Below are 20739 nucleotides of genomic sequence, written 5' to 3' on the forward strand. Positions count from 1 at the left end.
AAAAATTCAGTTCAGTTCAGTCACTCAGTCGTGTCCGACGCTTTGCAACCCCATGAACCACCAGAGCCAGGCCGCCCTGTCCATCACCAACTCCCGGAGCTCACTCAAACTCATGTCCATCGAGTCAGTGATGCCATCCAGCCATCTCATGCTCTGTCGTCCCCTTCTCCTCCTGCCCTAAATCTTTCCCAGCATCAGGGTCTTTTCAAATGAGTCAACTCTTCGCAAGAGGTGGGCAAAGTATTGGAGTTTCAGCTTCAACATCAGTCCTTCCAATGAACACTCAGGACTGATCTCCTTTAGGATGGACTGGTTGGAAGAAATAAAATGCTTCATTTTATTTAAAATTTTACAGTCTCAATGTTTTTAAGATATTAAATGTCTCAAAATTGGTACAGACATTCAAACCAATCCCAATCAAAAGACCAGAGGGTTGACAGAAATGACTAAATGATTTCAAAGTTACTTAGACATGTTATCAGGTGGCCAAAATATTGGAGTTTCAGCTTCAGCATCAGTCCTTCCAATGAACACTCAGGACTGATCTCCTTTAGGATGGACTGGTTGGATCTCCTTGCAGTCCAACGGACTCAAGAGTCTTCTCCAACACCACAGCTCAAAAGCATCAATTCCTTGGCGCTCAGCTTTCTTTATAGTCCAACTCTCACATCCATACACGACTACTGGAAAAATCCCAGGTTTGATTAGATGGACCTTTGTCAGCAAAGTAATGTCTCTACTTTTTAATATGCTGTCTAGGTTGGTCATGGCTTTTTTCTTCTGATGCTGAATCTGAAATTCCAATACTCTGGCCACCTGATGCAAAGAACTGACTCATTCGAAAAGACCCTGATGCTGGGAAAGATTGAAGGCAGGCAGAGAGGAGGATGACAGAGGATGAGAGCATCACCGACTCGACGGACATGAGTTTGAGTAAGCTCCAGGAGTTGGTGATGGACAGGGAGGCCTGGCGTGCTGCAGTCCATGGGGTCGCAAAGAGTCAGACACGACTGAGCAACTGAACTGAACTGAATGAGACATGTAATGCACCTACAACAGCCCTAGTCATCCTGAAACTTCCTTGTGACATGCGGGCTTCTCACTGCAGTGGGTTCTCTTGTTGCAGAGCACAAGCTCTAGGGCACGCAGGCTTCAGTAGTTGTGGCTTTCGGGCTTAGTCGCTCGGCAGTATGTGGGATCTTCCTAGACCAGGGATCAAACCCATGTGTCCTGAATTGGCGGGCGGATTCTTAACCACCGGACCACCAGGGAAGTCCCAGGAACTCCTGGTGGTGCTAATGGTAAAGAATCTGCCTGCCAATGCAGGAGATCCAGGTTCGATCCCAGGGTCAGGACGATCTCCTGGAGGAGGGCATGGCAATGCACTCCAGTATTCTTGCCTGGAGATTCCTCACGGACAGGAGAACCTGGTAGGCAAGGGTCCATAGGGTCAAGAAGAGTCAGACTCTACTGAAGCAACTTAGCACACACATGCACACACACAATCCCACTTAAGAAGGCTCTCTACTCCTGACCCAAACCCTCTCAAAAGTCCAGCTACTACCACTTTGGGAAGATAGGATTTCAACATGAATCTGGGGGGGACAAAAACTCTCAGACCATAGCGTGGATCCTCAGCCCCAGTCAAGTCTTCAAATGACTGGAGATCCATCTTAACATCCTAATTGTGACCGCAGAAGCTGAGTCAAAACCACTCAACTAAATCCCAAATTCCCAACTCTTGGAAACCATAAGATAATAAAAGTTCCTTGTTCAAACTGATAAGTTTGGGATAGTATTTTATACATCAATAGGTAACTTATACTAACTTATATTTGGAAGGGGAGCACTGCTGTAACAAATACCTAAAATATGAGTGGCTTTGAAACTGGGCAGTGGACAAAAGCTGGAAAGACTCTGAGGAGAGCATTAGTGCCTTAGTAAGTGTGATCACTCACACTCCCCTAGAGCCAGACATCCTGGAATGTGAAGTCAAGTGGGCCTTAGAAAGCATCACTACGAACAAGGCTAGTGGAAGTGATGGAATTCCAGTTGAGCTATTTCAAATCCTAAAAGATGATGCTGTGAAAGTGCTGCACTCAATATGCCAGCAAATTTGGAAAATTCTGCAGTGGCCACAGGACTGAAAAAGGTCAGTTTTCATTCCAATCCCAAAGAAAGGCAAGGCCAAAGAATGCTCAAACTACTGCACAATTGCACTCATCTCACACACTAGTAATGTAATGCTGAAAATTCTCCAAGCCAGGCTTCGGGAATACGTGAACTGTGAACTTCCAGATGTTCCAGCTGGTTTTAGAAAAGGCAGAGGCCCAGACGACAAATTACCAACACCTGCTGGATAATCGAAAAAGCAAAAGAGTTCCAGAAAAACATCTATTTCTTCTTTATTGACTATGCCTAAGCCTTTGACTGTGTGGATCACAATAAACTGTGGGAAATGCTGAAGGAGATGGGAATACAGACCACCTGACCTGCCTCTGAGAAACCTGTATGCAGGTCAGGAAGTGACAGTTAGAACTGGACATGGAACAACAGACTGGTTCCAAATAGGAAAAGGAGTACATCAAGGCTGTATACTGTCACCCTCCTTATTTAACTTCTATGCAGAGTACATCATGAGAAACGCTGGGCTGGAAGAAGCACAAGCTGGAATCAAGATTGCCAGGAGAAATATCAATAACCTCAGATATGCAGATGACACCACCTTTATGGCAGAAAGTGAAGAGGAACTAAAAAGCTTCTTGATGAAAGAGGAGAGTGAAAAAGTTGACTTAAAGCTCAACATTCAGAAAATGAAGATCATGGCATCCGGTCCCATCACTTCATGGCAAATAGATGGGGAAACAGTAGAAACAGTGTCAGACTTTATTTTGGGGGGCTCCAAAATCACTACAGATGGTGACTGCAGCCATGAAATTAAAAGACGCTTACTCCTTGGAAGGAAAGTTATAACCAACCTAGACAGCATATTAAAAAGCAGAGACATTACTTTGCCAACAAAGGTCTGTCTAGTCAAGGCTATGGTTTGTCCAGTGGTCATGTATGGATGTAAGAGTTGGACTGTGAAGAAAGCTGAGCACTGAAGAATTGATGCTTTTGAACTGTGGTGTTGGAGAAGACTCTTGAGAGTCCCTTGGACTACAAGGAGATCCAACCAGTCCATCCTAAAGGAGATCAGTCCTGGGTGTTCATTGGAAGGACTGATGCTGAAGCTGAAACGCCAATACTTTGGCCACCTGATGCGAAGAGCTGACTCATTTGAAAAGTCCCTGATGCTGGGAAAGATTGAGGGCAGGAGAAGGGGACGACAGAGGATGAGATGGTTGGATAGCATCACCGACTCAACGGACATGGGTTTGGATGGACTCCGGGAGTTGGTGATGGACAGGGAGGCCTGGCGTGCTGTGGTTCATGGGGTCGCAAAGAGTCAGACACGACTGAGCAACTGAACTCAACTGAAGAAAAACAACAACAACAAAAAAAAACTCGACTTTGAGAAGGCATGGCTTAAAAGGAAGTTACCAACATCTTATTGGAAAATTAAGAAAGGGTGTATGAAGTAGCAGAAAGTGTAGTAACCCTACACTTGCAATTTTTTCTTTTAAAGAATCAGAGAATTGTTTTTTGTTGCTGTTTTTAAAATTTATTATTTTTGGCTGTCGGTATTTGTTGCTTTGCTCGGGCTTTCTCTAGTTGCGTAAGTGGGGGCCACTCTTTGTTGAGGTGCTCGGGGTTCTCATTGCTCTGGCTTCTTTCTTGGAGAACGGGCTTGAGGTCCGCGGGCTTCAGTAGTTTCAGCTCTCAGGCTGCAGAGCTCGGGCTCAGTGGTTGTGGTACATGGGTTTAGTTGCTCGAGCATGTGGAATCTTCCCGAACCACTGGTCAAACACGTGTCCCCTGCACTGGCAAGTGGATTCTCAATCAGGGGGCCACCAGGGAAGTCCACTGTACCTGCAGTTTATGAAAAGTAGAAAACGTACCTAATGAGCTGGAAGGAGAAACTGTACCTAATTAATCGAGTTATCTAGCTAAGGAGATTTCCAGCCGAACAGCCAACAGTGCTGCCTGGTTTCTTCTTGCTGCCTATAGTAAAATATGAAGGGAAATTTAAAAAAAAAAAAAAAGCTTTAAGCAAAAGACTATTGAAAAAGGAGACAGAACTTGCTGATTTGGAAATTTTCCAGTCTTTTAAGATGACAGAAGATGCTAAAATTAATGGCTCTCAAGCAAAGACCATATCCAGGGCATTGAGGTAAGGTGGTCTAAATATAACATTGTACATCACCTATACGTCAGTTCTTAAAAAAAATTTTTTTTAAATAAAGGTGGTCTAAAGATGAGTGACTGTAAAATTTTTTGTTAAGACTCAGAAAGGTGGAAGGGGATGCTTCATGGCATTATCCAGTCAGGCCAATGCCCTCCAAAGAGTTTAGGGGTGTCACTCAGAGATCATTTAAGTCACACAATAGGACTTCTACCAAGTTTCAGGGTGTTATCCCTCAGCTATCTCAGCAGAAAACCAAGACAGAGTAGGCCTTATTATGAAGACATGTATGATTGTGGCTTTGGAGTTGGGTGCTTTGGCATGGACACCAGTAAGATTATCAGGAGACACACCAAGTTTCTAAGATAACATATTTAAGTTCAGCTTGTACAATAGTACAAAAATAGTACAGCAATAGTACAAAATAAGAGAGCTCTGGACTTCTACCTTCACCAAGCAGGAAGCAGGCTAGGCAGACTGTTTCAATGTAACCATATACTACCCACCTTTCATGCAATGGAATCATGTCAGTGGGCAGAATTAAAAATTCAGAGACTGAAGCCTAGGAAGTTTCCAGGCCTTAAATCCTAATCAAAGGACTGCCAACAAGTAAACCCGTGGGATTTCAGAACTGCTACTGTTGACTCCCATCTCCCCTCCCCTTTCTGGAACAGGAGTGTCTATGAAGGTTATCTATGCCTGACCCACCACTGTATGTTGGCTGTGAAAGTGAGCAGATTAACTCTTTTGTTCACAGATCCTCAGGTCTAGAGGAACTACACTTGTTTAATTTGAACTGTTGTGTTGGAGAAGACTCAAGAGTCTCTTAGACTGCAAGGAGATCAAACCAGTCAATCCTAAAGTAAATCAGTCCTGCATATTCATTGGAAGGACTGATGCTGAAGCTGAAGCTCCAATACTTTGGCTACCTGATGCGAAGAACTGACTCACTGGAAAAGACCCTGATGCAGGAAAGATTGAAGGCGGGAGGAGCAGGGGACGACAGAGGATGAGATAACCATCTGATGGTGATGGCATCACCAACTCAATGGACTTGAGTTTGAGCAAGCTCCTGGAGTTGATGATGGACAGGGAAGCCTGCAGCCTGGCGTGCTGCAGTCCATGGGGTCACAGAGTAGGACACAACTGAGTGATTGAACACTTGAGATACTGCACAACTGGACCCTGATCCATATCTGGACCTGACTTAGATGACAAGGTCCTGAACTTCAAGTTAATGCTATAATGGATAATATCTTTGAAAGCATTGGCAGGAAAATGCATTTGGGACATAGAAGTATGTAAACAGTTTGTGGCTATGTGTCCACGTGACTTTAAATTATGTACACAAATCCTTTCCTTCAAGGGTGCACCTTATACTCCCCTTCACATGTGGGCTGGACTTCGTGGCTCACTTCTAATGTTAGAATATTGCAGAAATGAAAATGAAGTGTCTGAGACTAGGTCATAAAAGGCACTGCAGCCTTCTTGCTTATCCTTTGGATCACTCACTCTAGAAGCCAGCTTAGTCGAATCTTGAGAACACTCAGGTAGCCCAGTACAAGCCCAGGTGAAAGAACTGAGGCTTTCTCCCAACAGCCAACAAGGAAACTGGTTTCAATAGCTATGTGAGTAAGCCATCTTGGAAGGAAATCCACCAGCCCATGTCAAGACTTCAGATGATGGCAATCTCATGAAACCCTGGGCCAGAACACTCAGCTGAATTATTCCTGGATTCCCAACTTTCAGCAGCATATGAGATAATATTGTTGTAAGCTGTTAGTTTGGGGTAATTTGTTATGCAGCAGTAGTTCATTAATGCACTGCCAACTTTGGGCGATGTCTTTATCCAGGGGTACCTGTCCATTTAGTCCAATTTTAGCCAGAATCTGCTAAGTCAGTTTAGAAAAAATACCCCACCCTTGATCTGACCACCCTCAGTATCAGCTCAAATTCCTTATCACTCACCTCAGTATCTTATCAGCCTTGCTTAGCCTTGCAAGGATCCTCTCAGTTGAGCCAGAACCCACCCTCACCCTTATGGTCCTCTGAGTAAGTTTCCACCCACTGACACCCACCCTGTTGCTGTTCATTGCTTTTCAGTCTCCCAGTCTCTCTCTGCAACCTCATGGACCCACCCTGTTCCTTAGCTGTTAAGTCCCAGCTGTGTCCCTGCTGGAGTCAGACTTAAGCTCAATCTCTCTCCCCGATTATTAGACCCCACTGTAGTACTCTTACCTTGAATAAAGTTTTTCTTACCACCTTTAATAAGTGTTATGAATAATTTTTTAACATTTCCAAGTTCTGTTACTAGGAATTACTCTCAAAGGAATATTTTTATACCTTTACTTTTTATACTATATTAATTTTGGGGAACAGATTTCTAGAATTAAAACATTTCACGTTTTTACCATACAAATAGAAAATATCTTTTAAAATATACTTATGTATCTTAAAAAAAAAAAAAACCCATGTAGTAATCTGAAAAGGTTGTGTATATAGACATGTCAGTGTATATACACACATACTTTAGAGCGCCAAGGAAAACTGAATTCTCAGTAAACTATAAATTAAAACATTCAGCCTGCAAATAGTGAAATCTTTGGAATTAACTTGCCAAAAATCATAGTGAATGAAATTTTAATTAAAAAAATGTATACATAAAAATATTTGGGATTTGGACAAAAAGGTAGGTCAAGTCCTAAACCCTTTATAAAAAAAAAAGAAATACTCAGTATCATGTAATAACCTGTAATGGAAAAGAACCTAAAAAAGAATAGATATGTATCTGCATAACTAAATCACTGATATACATCTGAAACACAACACTGTAAATCAAATATATTTCCATAAAAACCTATAAAGAAAGCTTTTAAAATACAAGGTTATTAAAAAAAAAAAATCCTAAAGAAAGTAGAAGGTATATATGAATTGAAACAAAAATAGAAAACAACAAAAATAAAACTTGTTGGGATAATAAAACAAGAGCTGCTTCTTGGAAAAAGAAAATCAGAAACATTGATACAACTGTGGCAAATCTAATAAGGGGAAGAGGAAGTTAACTCCAGTACTAGAAATGAGAAATGGAATGAGATTCTGAGAGGATAATATTCAACCCTGAGTGGAATTACTTTTGTTTCAGGAAAGGTCCAGTCAAGCAAAAACCTGGGGAAAGAAAGGGAGGAAGGAAGGAAAGAAAGAGGAAGAAAGATAGGGGAAGAAAGGAAAGGACAAAGAAAGAAAAGTAATGTCTCAACAGATGTTGTAAACTGTCCAATAAAACAATTCTCTTTAAATTCTAAAAACAGAAATAGAAATTTATTAAGCCATATACTCATTGCCTTTGATGGTACTAAAAACAAGAAAACCCATTAACACACCTGTTTAGAAGTCCTGGCCAACATAAGATTATTTTAAAAATGTAAAAATATGCCATGTTATTTGTAAAAAGACAGACAGCAGAAATAATTTTTAAAAAACATTTTATTTCTATAAATACTAATTTTACTTACAATTTTTTGGCAACATTAATAAAATAATAAATTTTATCTGAAAGAACAAGCAAAATAGACAAGGAAATTCACAAAGGGCAATAACAAAATAGTAATCTTGACAGATATTCAATATATTTGTAAACAAAACAAAGTGACATTGCCTTAAAAAAATATAGAGGTATCAATAGAAAAACAGAGAAAGCTCCTGAAAGAACTCAACTCACTATTAACTATCTTTTATTTGCAGGCACAGAAACTGACTCAAGTTAATTCTAAGATGCAAAGCCCTGATGTTATTATCTCTTCTGTTTTTTGTGTGTGAAAATCTAGGAAATTTAGGCTGGAGAGGGAAGAAGAGGGTAGAGACATAAAGTGCCTTTAAGGAGGAGGAAAGGGAAGGGGTTGGAGATTTCATTGTGTGATTTTAACACTGGTGAAGATCAAACAAGGGAGATAGCAAGCCATGCAGGCCTAGGGGAAGAGCATTTCCAGAACAGCAGTTGCAAAGTCTTCGGATGGGGAAGAAATGGAATTTGCTTGAGGAAAAGCAAGGCCAGTGTTGTCAACAACAGTGCACCAGTGGGGAAAACAGTGGATAGAACGACAGAGAACGGAGAGAGGAGGTAGTCAGGGACCATATCACTGGAACCTTTTCAGTTGGCAATAAATACAACTCGTACTCCTTAGGAGCATATTCAGAGCAAACAGTAACAGTGTCGATAATACTAAGCAACAGTAAAAACACCTAACTAAAACATTTCACATTTTTACTATAGAAATAGAATAAAGGAGATAAGTATGCAACAGTCTGCACATTTATTTATACACAGACGTTTTCACCTGAGACCAGAACACACACACACACTCTTTCTACACCTAAAGAAAGTGGTTTAAGCTGACACTTAGCAAAGTGCTTTGGCCCAAGCAAACTAACTGGAAAGGCCTAGTAAAATATTCAAAGTGCAAATCAATCAAGCACTGAGTAAATAAATACAATAGAATTTATACTCTAAATTACCTAAAATGCAGACAATATGCTCACTACAGCTTGGTCATTCGTATCCTTCCTCTCCAGCTCTGAGAGGGACACTAACCCCTTGGTGATTATCACTTTCCAGCATTTTGTGAAAGCTTAGAGAATTTAAATAAATTGAGGAGGGGAAAAAAAAAAAAGTGGGGAGAGATAAAGAGGATGAGAAAGGAAGAGGAAAAGGAGAGATTTCTCCTGGCATAGGTCTATAGCCAGGATCCCAGGTTCCTTGAATGGTGCACAGAGATTGCTAGGTATCTGTGCCAGAAGTGGAGAAGGGATGGCATTAAAACATGCCTAAGGAGACTCAACTCCAGGAACCCACAGAGGCAGCCAAGTGTGCTGGTGTTCAGGAACCAATACTTGGAGGGTACCCCGCAGGTCTGTTAAAGAGCCCTTGGAGACTGCAAGAAAAAAGGTCTCCACAAGTATAATCACAGATTAGATAGTTGGATAGATTAGAGGAAGGATAATAACCCTATGACCTGATAATTACTGAAATAAACGAGACAATTCCTGCACATCAGACTGTGTCAAGTAAGACCGAAACTCAGTATTAGTTTGATAACATAGGAAATTACACACACAAAGAATTAACTGTTAACTGTAATACATTCATGTCCAAGGCAAGATAAGATACAAAACTGAAAACTTCACATGTTCAACTAGGGTAAGACACATGTAACTGGAAAAAGTAAGGAAAAGTTCTATAAAGGGTTTAATCACCCTGGACCCTTTTTATCCACTACATTTACTATTCTCGGACAACTCCATCGTAGCTTAAGGGTAAGAGAACAAAATTTAGCCCAATTCATAAACTGAACAGATTCCCTGTGTTTGATCCTTTTCAGTTAAAACTATGGGTCCAGTACAAATCAAACTGGATGTCAAGGCTTTTTTCCTTGGGAATCTTAACTTGCTTTACTACTGTGACTGAGACAGATATGGCTACCTCACTGACTAAAGGCCAGCCAAATGGGAAAGGGGATGGAATGAATCAAATTCCCCTTTTGATCACTCAACAGGAGGTCCACAGGCACCAGGCTTCATTCTATTAACTATCTCTGCTTCTCCAACTGCAGTCAATGATACACAGGGGCCTGCTTGATGCTTGCAGGGGCCCCTAACCAAACACAGGCATTTTAATGGTTGGCTTCCTTAGCTGTCCCTGGGCTAGGTAAAGACACTCTGAGACAGTGTTCCTTCAGCCTTGGCTCCATGCCTGGAGTGAATGTGTGCCTCTTACTCAACTGGGACAAGAAGCCACAGCTCTTCGCTGACTACCCTGTGTCTGGTCCAAACTCACATCACAGCTTCTCCATCAACTTCTCCACACCAGGCTTTTGGAGCCAGGTTATCTTAGATCAGCACAACAGAGGCACTTCGGAGAGTTCAGCAGCACATGGGACCATACCATAACAAAGCCATTCCAATCTGGCTATATAGTTAATACTGAGATCTTCAAGGCATGAAAACAGTTGAAAATTACGTTGCTAAAACACTCTACAGATTATATATATAGTAGAGCTTTCGAACTTACAAATAACATGAAATACCAAAATAAATAGGTTGTTACTTTTCCTCTCTCATTCTCTCTCTCACACACATACACACACGCACACACACATACTTTTTACGTGTTAAGACAATTATATGAAAAACAGGTAATATCATTTTTAAAAAACATCTCAACATTCAGATCAAACAAAATTGTACTTCATGAATTAAAAAAAAAACACACACACAAATTACCCATTGGTTTCACTATATTTGATACTATTGAATAATGCTATAATTTGCATTTATTATTTTTAATGGGGTTTTTAACTTTGACTGAAATACTTGCTTCAGACTTACTGAAACTAGAATTAACAGGGTTTTTTTGAACTCCTACTTTTAGATTTGGGGGGTGATGGTTCAGAATCAGATATGTTCACAGTAATGGATGCTACTTCCACCAATCCTGGTTGAAGAGGTTCCAGTGATACCTGAATAACAACTTTTGTTTCAGGAGGTAATCCTTCTAGCTGCTTAGGCTTCTTAAACATTTGATGACACTGGGTCTTGTGCTCCATTTTCTCTTTGAAAGTTAAAAACTGTAGCCGACATTTGGAACACTGGTGAAAACTCTTTTCCCAGTGCCCTCTATAATGACACATGTATGGTGTTGCAGTTTTAAAAATTTTGAGACAAAAGGGGCAAAGTAAATTCTTAGTGTTACCATGGTATGCTCTGAAATGTGCATCCACATCTGCAAAGACTGATGATCTGTAATTGCAAACCTGGCATACATAGGGCATTTCACCAGGCTTATGATTGTCTTTCATGTGCTGTAAGAGAACCTGATCTGTCTCAAAGGACAATTCACAGATTTTACAGACTGTGGAGGGCTCCTGGGAAGTGTGGACACTTTCAATGTGACACTGCAGCTGGAATGGGGTGGGAAACTGGCGGTGGCAGTGCTGGCAGGTGGTGTGGTTTTTCCAGCTGTCACCTCTCTGCCTCTCAAGTTCCAAATGGTGCTTCATGTGATTCATAAACTTGAGATTTTTTAGAACTTTCAAGCAGCTGAGGCATTTAAAGGCTGTGTGAGTCTTCGGTTCTGGCTGCCCATCTCCTATATGCTGTCCATAGTAGAAGTCACGAAGTAACACTATCAGATTGCCTTCTGTGGGATCAACAATCTTTTTTTGACTTGCTAAACTTGGAAAGTCAGTTTTTGTCAGTCCATTTTCCCCTAAAGGACTTACAGGCTTGCAATGAACATTGTCCTTTGCAAAAGCTGTTGGACAAGGTTCTCCATTCTGAACATGGCTTAATGAGGTATGAACACTGTCTGGTTTGCTTTGCTGAGTAGTCAAAAAATTTTGCTGAAAAATACCTGAAGGGGACAAAGCTAAAGAATGTTCCCCTATAATTCCATCACTGAGTTTAGGCCTTTTGGGATTTGTGCTATTTGTTTCAGAAGTGGAAAGTCGCTTTGATACACGAGGACTTTTATTCATATCTCCTGCAGAAACTGTTGTTTCTACTGGATGCTGCAATGAACTTGTGAAGGTAATCAAAGGAGAACATAACTCTGAAAAGCTATTAGGCACTATTTGTGGTGAAATATTTTTATAATCAGGTTTAGACAAAGGCTCAATAATAATAGGACTATCTGTTGATCTTGATTCAGAGTCAGAAACTGGCAAGACAATCTTTGCTTCGGATGTACGAGTCACATGACTAACAGGCTGTAATTTGTGAGCATTATCTTTCCTGAAGTGACCATACCTTTTTCTCCTTGAACATGAACCTGGGGTAACTCTGTTCAATATGTTTGAAACGACTGGTTTTGAATTTGAGGTCATTCCAACAAAGATCAGATCAGCATCTTCATTTACATGTTCCACTCCAACAAAGATCAGTTCAGCATCTTCATCACCTACTTGTTTGGTTTCTCCTACGCTTTTCTGTGGTTCTGGCTCTTGGTTTTCTTCACATAACATACATGGTGGTTCCATATTTTAAACACTTTTTTATTCTTGAAGGATGTGGCCACAAGTCCCAGTGCTTCCTTTATATAAACTGCCACCTAAGTAAAAACATACTACATATTAGTTAAGTACAGAAAAATGCGCTATTTAATTATCTCCAAAACTCTAGGGTAGTTATAAACACCCTTATCTTACAGATAAAGACACGGAGTGTCAAAGAGACTAAATGACAGCTGAAAAACCTATGACTACAAGCCTTCATGAGAGTCATAGCTTTGTCCCATGTTGATTTTAATCTCTTCTATTTAAAAAGAGGAAAAAAAAAACCCAACAACACTGATCATTAGGTGAAATCACATGTAAAGGATGAGTATTTAAAAGAATCAGCTATTCAATGGCATCTTGTTTTGTAGTAAAATTGGAAGAAAACATATCTTAAATGCACATTACAACTGATTCACACAGACTACTTTCATAAATGTTAATACAGAAAATACGTAGCAAATTCAAAGTATAAAGTATCTATACATAGTCAACAAACAGCATAATTCAATGTCAAGCAGTTAACACAGGCCTAGCAAATTGAGAATGAATTCTCTTGATAATCTCACCCCAATTCCACACTGATATATCCTAAATTTCTCCCTCTAATCCTGACTAAACTTAAATCCAACAATGCTTCATCCTTCACTCCACATGTTTCTTCCCCACATAGCAGGCAGTGATGCCAGTATTTCTCTAATACCAATATCAGACAGAGACATCACACACACACACACAACCGATATCCCTTATGAATATAGAGGCAAGCTGCTGCTGCTAAGTCACTTCAGTCGTGTCCGACTCTGTGTGACCCCATAGACAGCAGCCAACCAGGCGCCCCTGTCCCTGGGATTCTCCAGTCAAGAACACTAGAGTGAGTTGCCATTTCCTTCTCCAATGCATGAAAGTGAAAAGTGAAAGGGAAGTCACTCAGTCGTGTCTGACTCTTTGAGACCCCATGAACTGCAGCCCACCAGCTCCTCTGTCCATGGGATTTTCCAGGCAATAGTACTGGAGTGGGGTGCCATTGCCTTCTCCGATAGAGGCAAGCATCCTCAACAAAATACTGGCAAACAAAATCTAACAATATATAAAAAAGATTATATACCATGATCACATGGGATTTATGGAGGTATGCAAAGTTGGTTCATTATATGAAAGTCAATCAACATTATGCCATTTTAATAGAATAAAGGACAAAAAACACATCTGCCTGAAGAAAAAGAATTTCCCTGAATCTAGCACCTTTTCATAATAGGGGTTAAAAAAAACACTTAATAACTAAGAACAGAAGAGAACTTTCTCAGTCAAAGGGTACTGTAAAAGACCCACAGCTAACATCATACTTAATAACGAAAAACTGAAAGCTTTCCCTCTGCTGCTAAGTCACTTCAGTCATGTCTGACTCTGCGCGACCCCATAGATAGCAGCCCACCAGGCTCCCCCGTCCCTGGGATTCTCCAGGCAAGAACACTGGAGTGGGTTGCCATTTCCTTCTCCAGTGCATGAAAGCGAAAAGTGAAAGTGAAGTCGCTCAGTCGTGTCCGACTCTTAGCGACCCCATGGACTGCAGCCTACCAGGCTCCCCTATCCATGGAATTTTCCAGCCAAGAGTACTGGAGTGGGGTGCCACTGCATTCTCCGATAACACAAGGAGCTATATTCATATCTTGTGATAAACAATAATGGAAAAGGATATGAAAAAAATTGTGCGTGCATGTGTGTGTGTGTATACACATGAAGGAAAGGAAAGGTAAAGGGAAGGAAAGGAAAGGACAACTCTTGGCAAGCACGTACAGAAACTGGATCCTAACTGCTACAGCAAACAGTATAAAGGCTCCTCGAAAAATTAAAAACAGAACTACCACATGATTCAGCAATTCCACTTCTGGACATAAATTCAAAAGAAGTTAACATGGGGTCTTGAGATATTTGCACAGCCATGCTCACAGCAGCACTAATCACAACAACTAAGAGGTGGAAGCATCTAAATGTCCATCAAATATGATATATACATACAATGAAACATTATTTGGCCATATAAAAGAAATTCTGCCACATGCTACAACATGCATGATCCTTTAAGACATCAAGCTAAATGAAATAAGCCAGTCATAAAAAGACAAATACTGTATGTTTCCACTTATATGAAATATCTAACATAGTCAAGCAATAGAAAGGAAACAAAGGAGAACGATGGATTCCAGGGTCTAGGGAAACAGGGAAGAAAAGAGGAGTTGTTGTTTAATGGGACAGGTGATGGGTATAGAGTTTCAATTTTGTAAGATGAAAAGGTGTAGAGATCTGTTTCATAACAGTGTGATAAGGAATTCCCTGGTAGTTCAGAGGTTAGGACTGCACGCTTTCCTATCAGGGGCCTGGGTATGATCCTCAACCAGGGAACTATCATGCAGGCTGCATAGCACAGCTAGAACAATGACAACAGCAACAAAACAACACTGTGACTATGTATGTGTGTGTGTGTTAGTTGCTCAGTCGTGTCCACCTCTTTGCGTCCCCATGGAGTGTAGCCCACCAGGCTCCTTTGTCCACGGGATTCTCCAGGCATTGGAGTGGGTTGCCATTTCCTTCTTCAAAAAGACTAATGAAAGCGTGTGAAATATTTACCATGTAAAAATGGTTAAAATGGTAAAATTTAAGTTACATGTTTTTTACAACAATAAAAGAAAAAAAAAATTTAAAAACCAGGAAAAGAATTTGAATAGACATTTCACCAAAGATGATATACAAATGGCCAACAATCACAAAAAATACTGCTTAACATCATTCAGTCAGTTCAGTTCAATTGCTCAGTCGTGTCCGACTCTTTGCGACCCCATGAATCGCAGCACGCCAGGCCTCCCTGTCCATCATCAACTCCCGGAGTTCACCCAGACTCGTGTCCATAGAGTCAGTGATGCCATCCAGCCATCTCATCCTGTCATCCCCTTCTCCTCCTGCCCATCATTAGGAAAATGTAAATCAGTCTCAGTATCAAAAAGAGGAATAATAACAAGTGCTGCAGAGGATGTGGAGAAAAGGAATCTTCATATATTGTTGATGTAATTGCTGTAAAATGGAACAACCACTTTGGAAAAGTGGTTTGTCAGTACCTCTAAAATTAAATATAGAGTAGCCATAAACATGAACGTGAAGTCGCTCAGTCGTGTTCGACTCTTTGCGACCCCATGGACTGTAGCCTACTAGGCTCCTCTGTCCATGGGATTTTCCAGACAATAGTACTGGAGTGGACTGCCATTTCCTTCTCCAAGGGATCTTTCCAACCCAGGGATTGAACCCCGGTCTCTCGCGTTGTAGACAGACACTTTACCGTCTGAGCCACCAGGGAAGTAGAGTAGCCATATGATCCAGCAATTTCACTTTTTTGTATATATCCATAAAAACTGAAAATGTTAAGTCCATGCAAAAAACAATGTTCACAGCAACATTACTCACAATAGCCACAAAGAGTACACCATCCAAATATTATCCATTAATTGATGAATGGATAAATAAACTGGTATATGCTCACAATGGACTACATGTAAGCCATATACCATATTCATATACCATATTCAGCCATAAAAAAACATGCACTGCTATACATCCATGAAATGGATGAATCTTGAAAATACATGAACTATGGGACTTCCCTGGAGATCCAGTGTTTAAGACTCTGCACAGGTTCCATCCCTGGGCTGGGAACTAAGATCCCACATGCCACATAGCTAAATAAATAAATATTTTAAAAGAAAATATGATATCTGAATAAAACCAGACACAAAGGTCACACATTGTATGCGGGAGAACTGTAGGTAGAAGAGTAGCAGGAAAGAGAAGCATTCTGTAATCCAAATGAAAAATTTTTTTCGGGGAGGAGGAAATGAACTACTCTGATAAAGGCTGCCAATAAATTAAATAAAATAAAAACTAAAAATTCACCACTGAGTTAAACATTTGGAATTCACTGATGACCTTGACAAGAGTGGACTTAAAGGAAAATGAGAGAATTGGAGACATAAAATTCTACAAACAATTTTGTAGAAGTCTATAAAAAGCAAATATGCAATAAAATAAGCAGAAGCAGGATGTGTCACCAAAAGACGGATTTTTAACGAGAGGTGACATTATAGTCAGTCTGTTTGCTGATGGGAACCATCCAGAGAAACAGAAAACTTAATCCAGGACAAAGAAGAGACTTGCTAGAATATCACTGAATAAACAAGAATTAAGTAGATCTAGCACACAAGAAGTGTACACAAGCCAAATAATTTGCTCACAGTAACAGTACTGAGATCATATGAAGAAAGGTTGGCATGCTGGATTATTGGGTATGGTAGCCAGCCTTCAAGATGACCCCAAGTGAATCACACCTCCTGATATTCCCACCCCTGTGTAGTTCTCTCTCAAACTATCACAGAGTTGACCTGTGAGACTAAGCAAATACAGAAGTGAAGATGTGTAACTTCTGAAACAGACTCTGCACTTTATCTTGGGTGCAAGTTCTTTGCTGAATCACTCATTCTGGGAAAAGACAGCAGCCTCCACACGAGCAGCCCCTTGGAGAGGCCCACAGAGGGAGGAACTGAGGCCTCATGAGTACAGCCAAGTGAGAGAGCTTAGATTCAACAAGCCAAGTCTTCAGAGGTTGCCAAACCAGATAAAAGCTTGACTACAACCTCAGGAGAGACCCTGAGGCTAAACTACCCAACTGGATTCTAGACCAAGAGATAACAAATGTTAAGTTCTTTCAAACTATTCAATTTTGAGATAATATGTACAACACAAACATTTCGAGTTATAATATCACTCACATCATACTTACACACAGAACAGTTCTCCTATAAATATGGCAAAAATTAAAAAACACAAAACAAACCAAAACACCTAAAAACAGGAGTTGCCTGGCAGTCCAGTGGTTAGGACTCAGCCCTCTCACTGCCAAGATCCTGTGTGCGATCCCTGGTTGGGGAACTAATATCCTATGAAGCCACATCGTGTGACCAAAACAAAACATGGCAACATTGATGTGCTGTGAAGGTCAAAGCTGTACCAGCAATAGATAACTATACAACAGAGCTGTAGGCACAAGTTGCTGGGCATAGAGCTACCTATGATCTTGTTTACTGGCATGAAATGAACTGAGATGGTCCCTTGCCCCCATCCTGTGGAGTTCAATTATTTAATGAAATAAAGCCCTTAAGGGTACAGAAATGAGCAAGTAATCCCATGTAAACATGTTAAATCACAACATATTTTCTCTGAATGAACCACTTTATTCATTTATTCATTTGGCCATGCTGCTCGGCTTGTGGGATCCCAGTTCCCTGACCAGAGTTTGAACCCAGACCACTGCAGTGAAAGCCCACAATCCTAACCACCAGGCCACCAGGGAACTCCCACACCTTCATTACTTTGATTTGGTAGCTAAAACCTTAGGATATGTGCACTGCCTCATTTTAGCCTCACCAAGTGGTAGGAGTCAGCTCTACACAGCTTAAAACCCATGGTGCTCTTACGTTTTTTCTTTCAAGACGGCAGGAGAAAGCAAGCCACCAGCCTCCCTGCCTGTTTTTAAGGCTGCAACTCAGAGAGCTTCAGAGTGACCTGAAACCATGATTGCCCTGAAGTCACCACCCACAATCAGGGTCAGCTAATCCCCAATCAGGAGAACTCTCTCTCAACAGCAACGTGTCAGCCCATGAATGAAAGGAGAAAAACGGAAGGCAAGAAAGACGCAACTTTGTTCCTTATTGTAAAGATGTCCGTCACCTTACCTCAGGGGCACACTGAAAATCGAGCGCTTCAGACTTCCCAGGCAGGAGAAGGTCACATCCTGGGGGCGGGCAGAGGGAAAGGTCAGGGTGAGTCACGTGTTCCAGGAATGTTCTATCCCCCAGGCCCTACCTGGTCCTACCCTACGGATGCTGACCAGGCGTCTCACACTCAACCAGCGCAAGTGATTGAACTCCTCTTCCCTGAGCTTCTTCCTCCCACCTCCCTTCTCTCAGTAACAAACAAACAAATACCTGCCAACTTCCCGAACCAAAGGCCTGAATCTCGGGACCCCAGGGACAGGGGCAGCCCTGGAGTCCGAGGAGAGGCAGAGGAAACAGGAAAACGACCAAGGCGCCGCGGCAGTGAGGAGGCCACTAGATCGATTTTTTTTTTTTTTTTTTTTAATTGCTGCGCCCGCCTGACTGTGCCTGGGTCCAGAACCGGGTCGGGCCCGAGTCACAAACCCGCCGTGAAGATTTGTGTGTGTGTGTTTAAATATATTAGGTTCCACAGGAGACCCGAGCGGGGGCCGGGGGCCTGACAGGCCCTTCCCCGAGCTGGCTCGTCCCACCCCCGGGGAAGGAAGGCTGCCGGAGAGCAGCGCCCGCCCAGACTAGAGAGGGGAGAGGGCGAAAGGGGCCTCGCGGACTGTGGGCCCGGCCGCACGCTCCCTCCTGAGGGCCCGCGGGCCCTCACAGGCCGCCCCGCCGAGCAAGGCCCCGCGCGCGTGGGGACCCGAGAAACCCTCCCCTCGGCCCTCAGAGTCTGCTTCGGCCGCACCACGCCCCAGTCCTTACCGGTCCCCGTTGGCGGCGGTGCCAGAACTGCCGGCAGCTCACCGGGCCCTAGACGGTCCCCGGGTTAAGCCCGTGGGGACGACGCCTCCTCAGGCCTGGGGCGCCGCCGCAGCTGCCCCTACAGGCGCGCCCGCTGCCACCGATGATTGGCTGCCAGGTGTCGGCGCCTGCAATCTGATTGGCCGCGAGACCGAGTTGGGCGCATGCGCGCGCTGTGGCACCTCTGGCGGCAACCGCTGGGGGCGCGGTCAGGCTGAACCTGAATCCCAAGAGTCTTGGGTTTGTCAAGATTGCGCAGCTCACCGAAGAAAATAAAAAACAGATTGCACAGTCGCCAGGGCACAGGGCTGAGAGCGGCATCCGAGTCTACCAGGGGAGTCCAGTGATGGTGTCCAGCATTCACAGCCCTCAGGGGTGACCTGCCCCTTGCTTAAGGAACTTGACCGTACACCTGGGTCTTGAAGCCCCTCCTCTTGGAATTCCATTTGGATCAATGCAGGGCAGCCTGCCCCTGTTTTTGCACAGCCTATAGTGAGCTGAGAATGAGCTTTACTTCTTTTTTCAATTTTAGAGCCTTACACTTTTTAATGGCTGAGGAAAACCGAAAAGAATATTATTTTCTGACGTGAAAATTGTGTGAAATTCAATTTTCAGAGTCCTTAAAGTTGGAACAGGGACTTGCCAATTCCTTTGGTGATTGTCTATGGCTGCAAACTTGATTAATCGCCACAGATCATATTCGCAAAGGCTAAAGTATTTCTTTTTTTGGCCCTTTACAGAGTCTTTTTTAAATGCCCTGTTCTGCTGGAAGTCTCCTGGTAGTCATATGGGGGAATAAAGTTTTGGTTTTGTTACAATATTTTCTTCTCTATTATACTCATTTTCATTCTTTATCAGTTTCATTCCTTCTTATCGCTATAAGTTTGTTCTGTTGCTCATCTTTACAACTTTTTGAGATAGTTGTTTGTAACTCTCCTTTCTCTTATATGTAATGCTGTACGTTTACCTTAATTCATTGTTGTTGTTCAGATCCTCAGTCATGTACGACTCTTTGCAACCCCATGGACTGCATGCAGCACACCAGGCTTCCCTGTCCTTCACTATCTCCTGGAGTTTGCTCAAACTCATGTCCATTGAATTGGTGATACTATCCAACCATCTCATCCTTTGCTGCCCACTTTTTCTCCTGCCCTCAGTCTTTCCCAGCATCAAGGTCTTTTACAATGAGTTGGCTTTTCACATCAGGTGGCCAAAGTATTGGATCTTCAGCTCAGTATCAGTCATTCCAGTGAATATTCAGAGTTGATTTCCCTTAGGATTGACTGGTTTGATCTCCTTGCTGTCCAAGGGACTCTCAAGAGCCTTCTCCAACACCACGGTTCAAAAGCATCAATTCTTCGGCACTCAGCCTTCTTTATGATCCAACTGTCACATCCATACATGACTGCTGGAAAAGGCATAGCTTTGACTAGATGGACTTTGTCAGCAAAGTAATGTCTTTGCTTTTTAATATGCTATCTAGGTTTATCATAGCTTTTCTTCCAAGGGGCAAATATCTTTTAATTCCATGGCTGCAGTCACCATCCACAATTATTTTGGACCCCAACAAAATAAAGTCTGTCACTGTTTCCATCGTTTCCCCTTACAAATTTAACTGTGTCCCACAATTTTTGCTGAATAGTATTTCATTATCATTCACTTCCAAGTATATCCTAATATTCTCTTCTTAAGACAAAGATTATATATTATATGGGCTTCCCTGGTCGCTCAACTGGTAAAGAACTTTCCAGCCAATGCAGGAGACACAAGAGGCCCAGGTTCAATCCCAGGTCAG

At 42.1% G+C, this 20739-nt stretch overlaps 2 protein-coding genes across 20 annotated transcripts in view; one reads left to right on the top strand and one right to left on the bottom strand.

Moving 5' to 3' along the window:
• Positions 1-20739, top strand: part of LOC147355818 (immunoglobulin lambda-1 light chain-like) — a 340682-nt gene that overhangs the window by 172021 nt on the left and 147922 nt on the right. The window lies entirely within an intron of this gene.
• ZNF280B (zinc finger protein 280B) lies at positions 10565-19012 on the bottom strand. The gene is made up of 3 exons (XM_086348949.1): positions 18906-19012; positions 18108-18166; positions 10565-12386 (listed from the first exon to the last, which is right to left on the bottom strand). Exon 3 carries the CDS (start codon positions 12313-12315, stop codon positions 10678-10680), a length of 1638 nt encoding a protein of 545 aa, XP_086205075.1. The 5' UTR covers positions 12316-12386; positions 18108-18166; positions 18906-19012; the 3' UTR covers positions 10565-10677.

The sequence above is a fragment of the Bos grunniens genome, chromosome 17, assembly GCF_055505025.1.
Source record: "Bos grunniens cultivar Pamir isolate PY7600 chromosome 17, Bosgru_T2T1.0, whole genome shotgun sequence".
Lineage (NCBI taxonomy): Eukaryota > Metazoa > Chordata > Mammalia > Artiodactyla > Bovidae > Bos > Bos grunniens.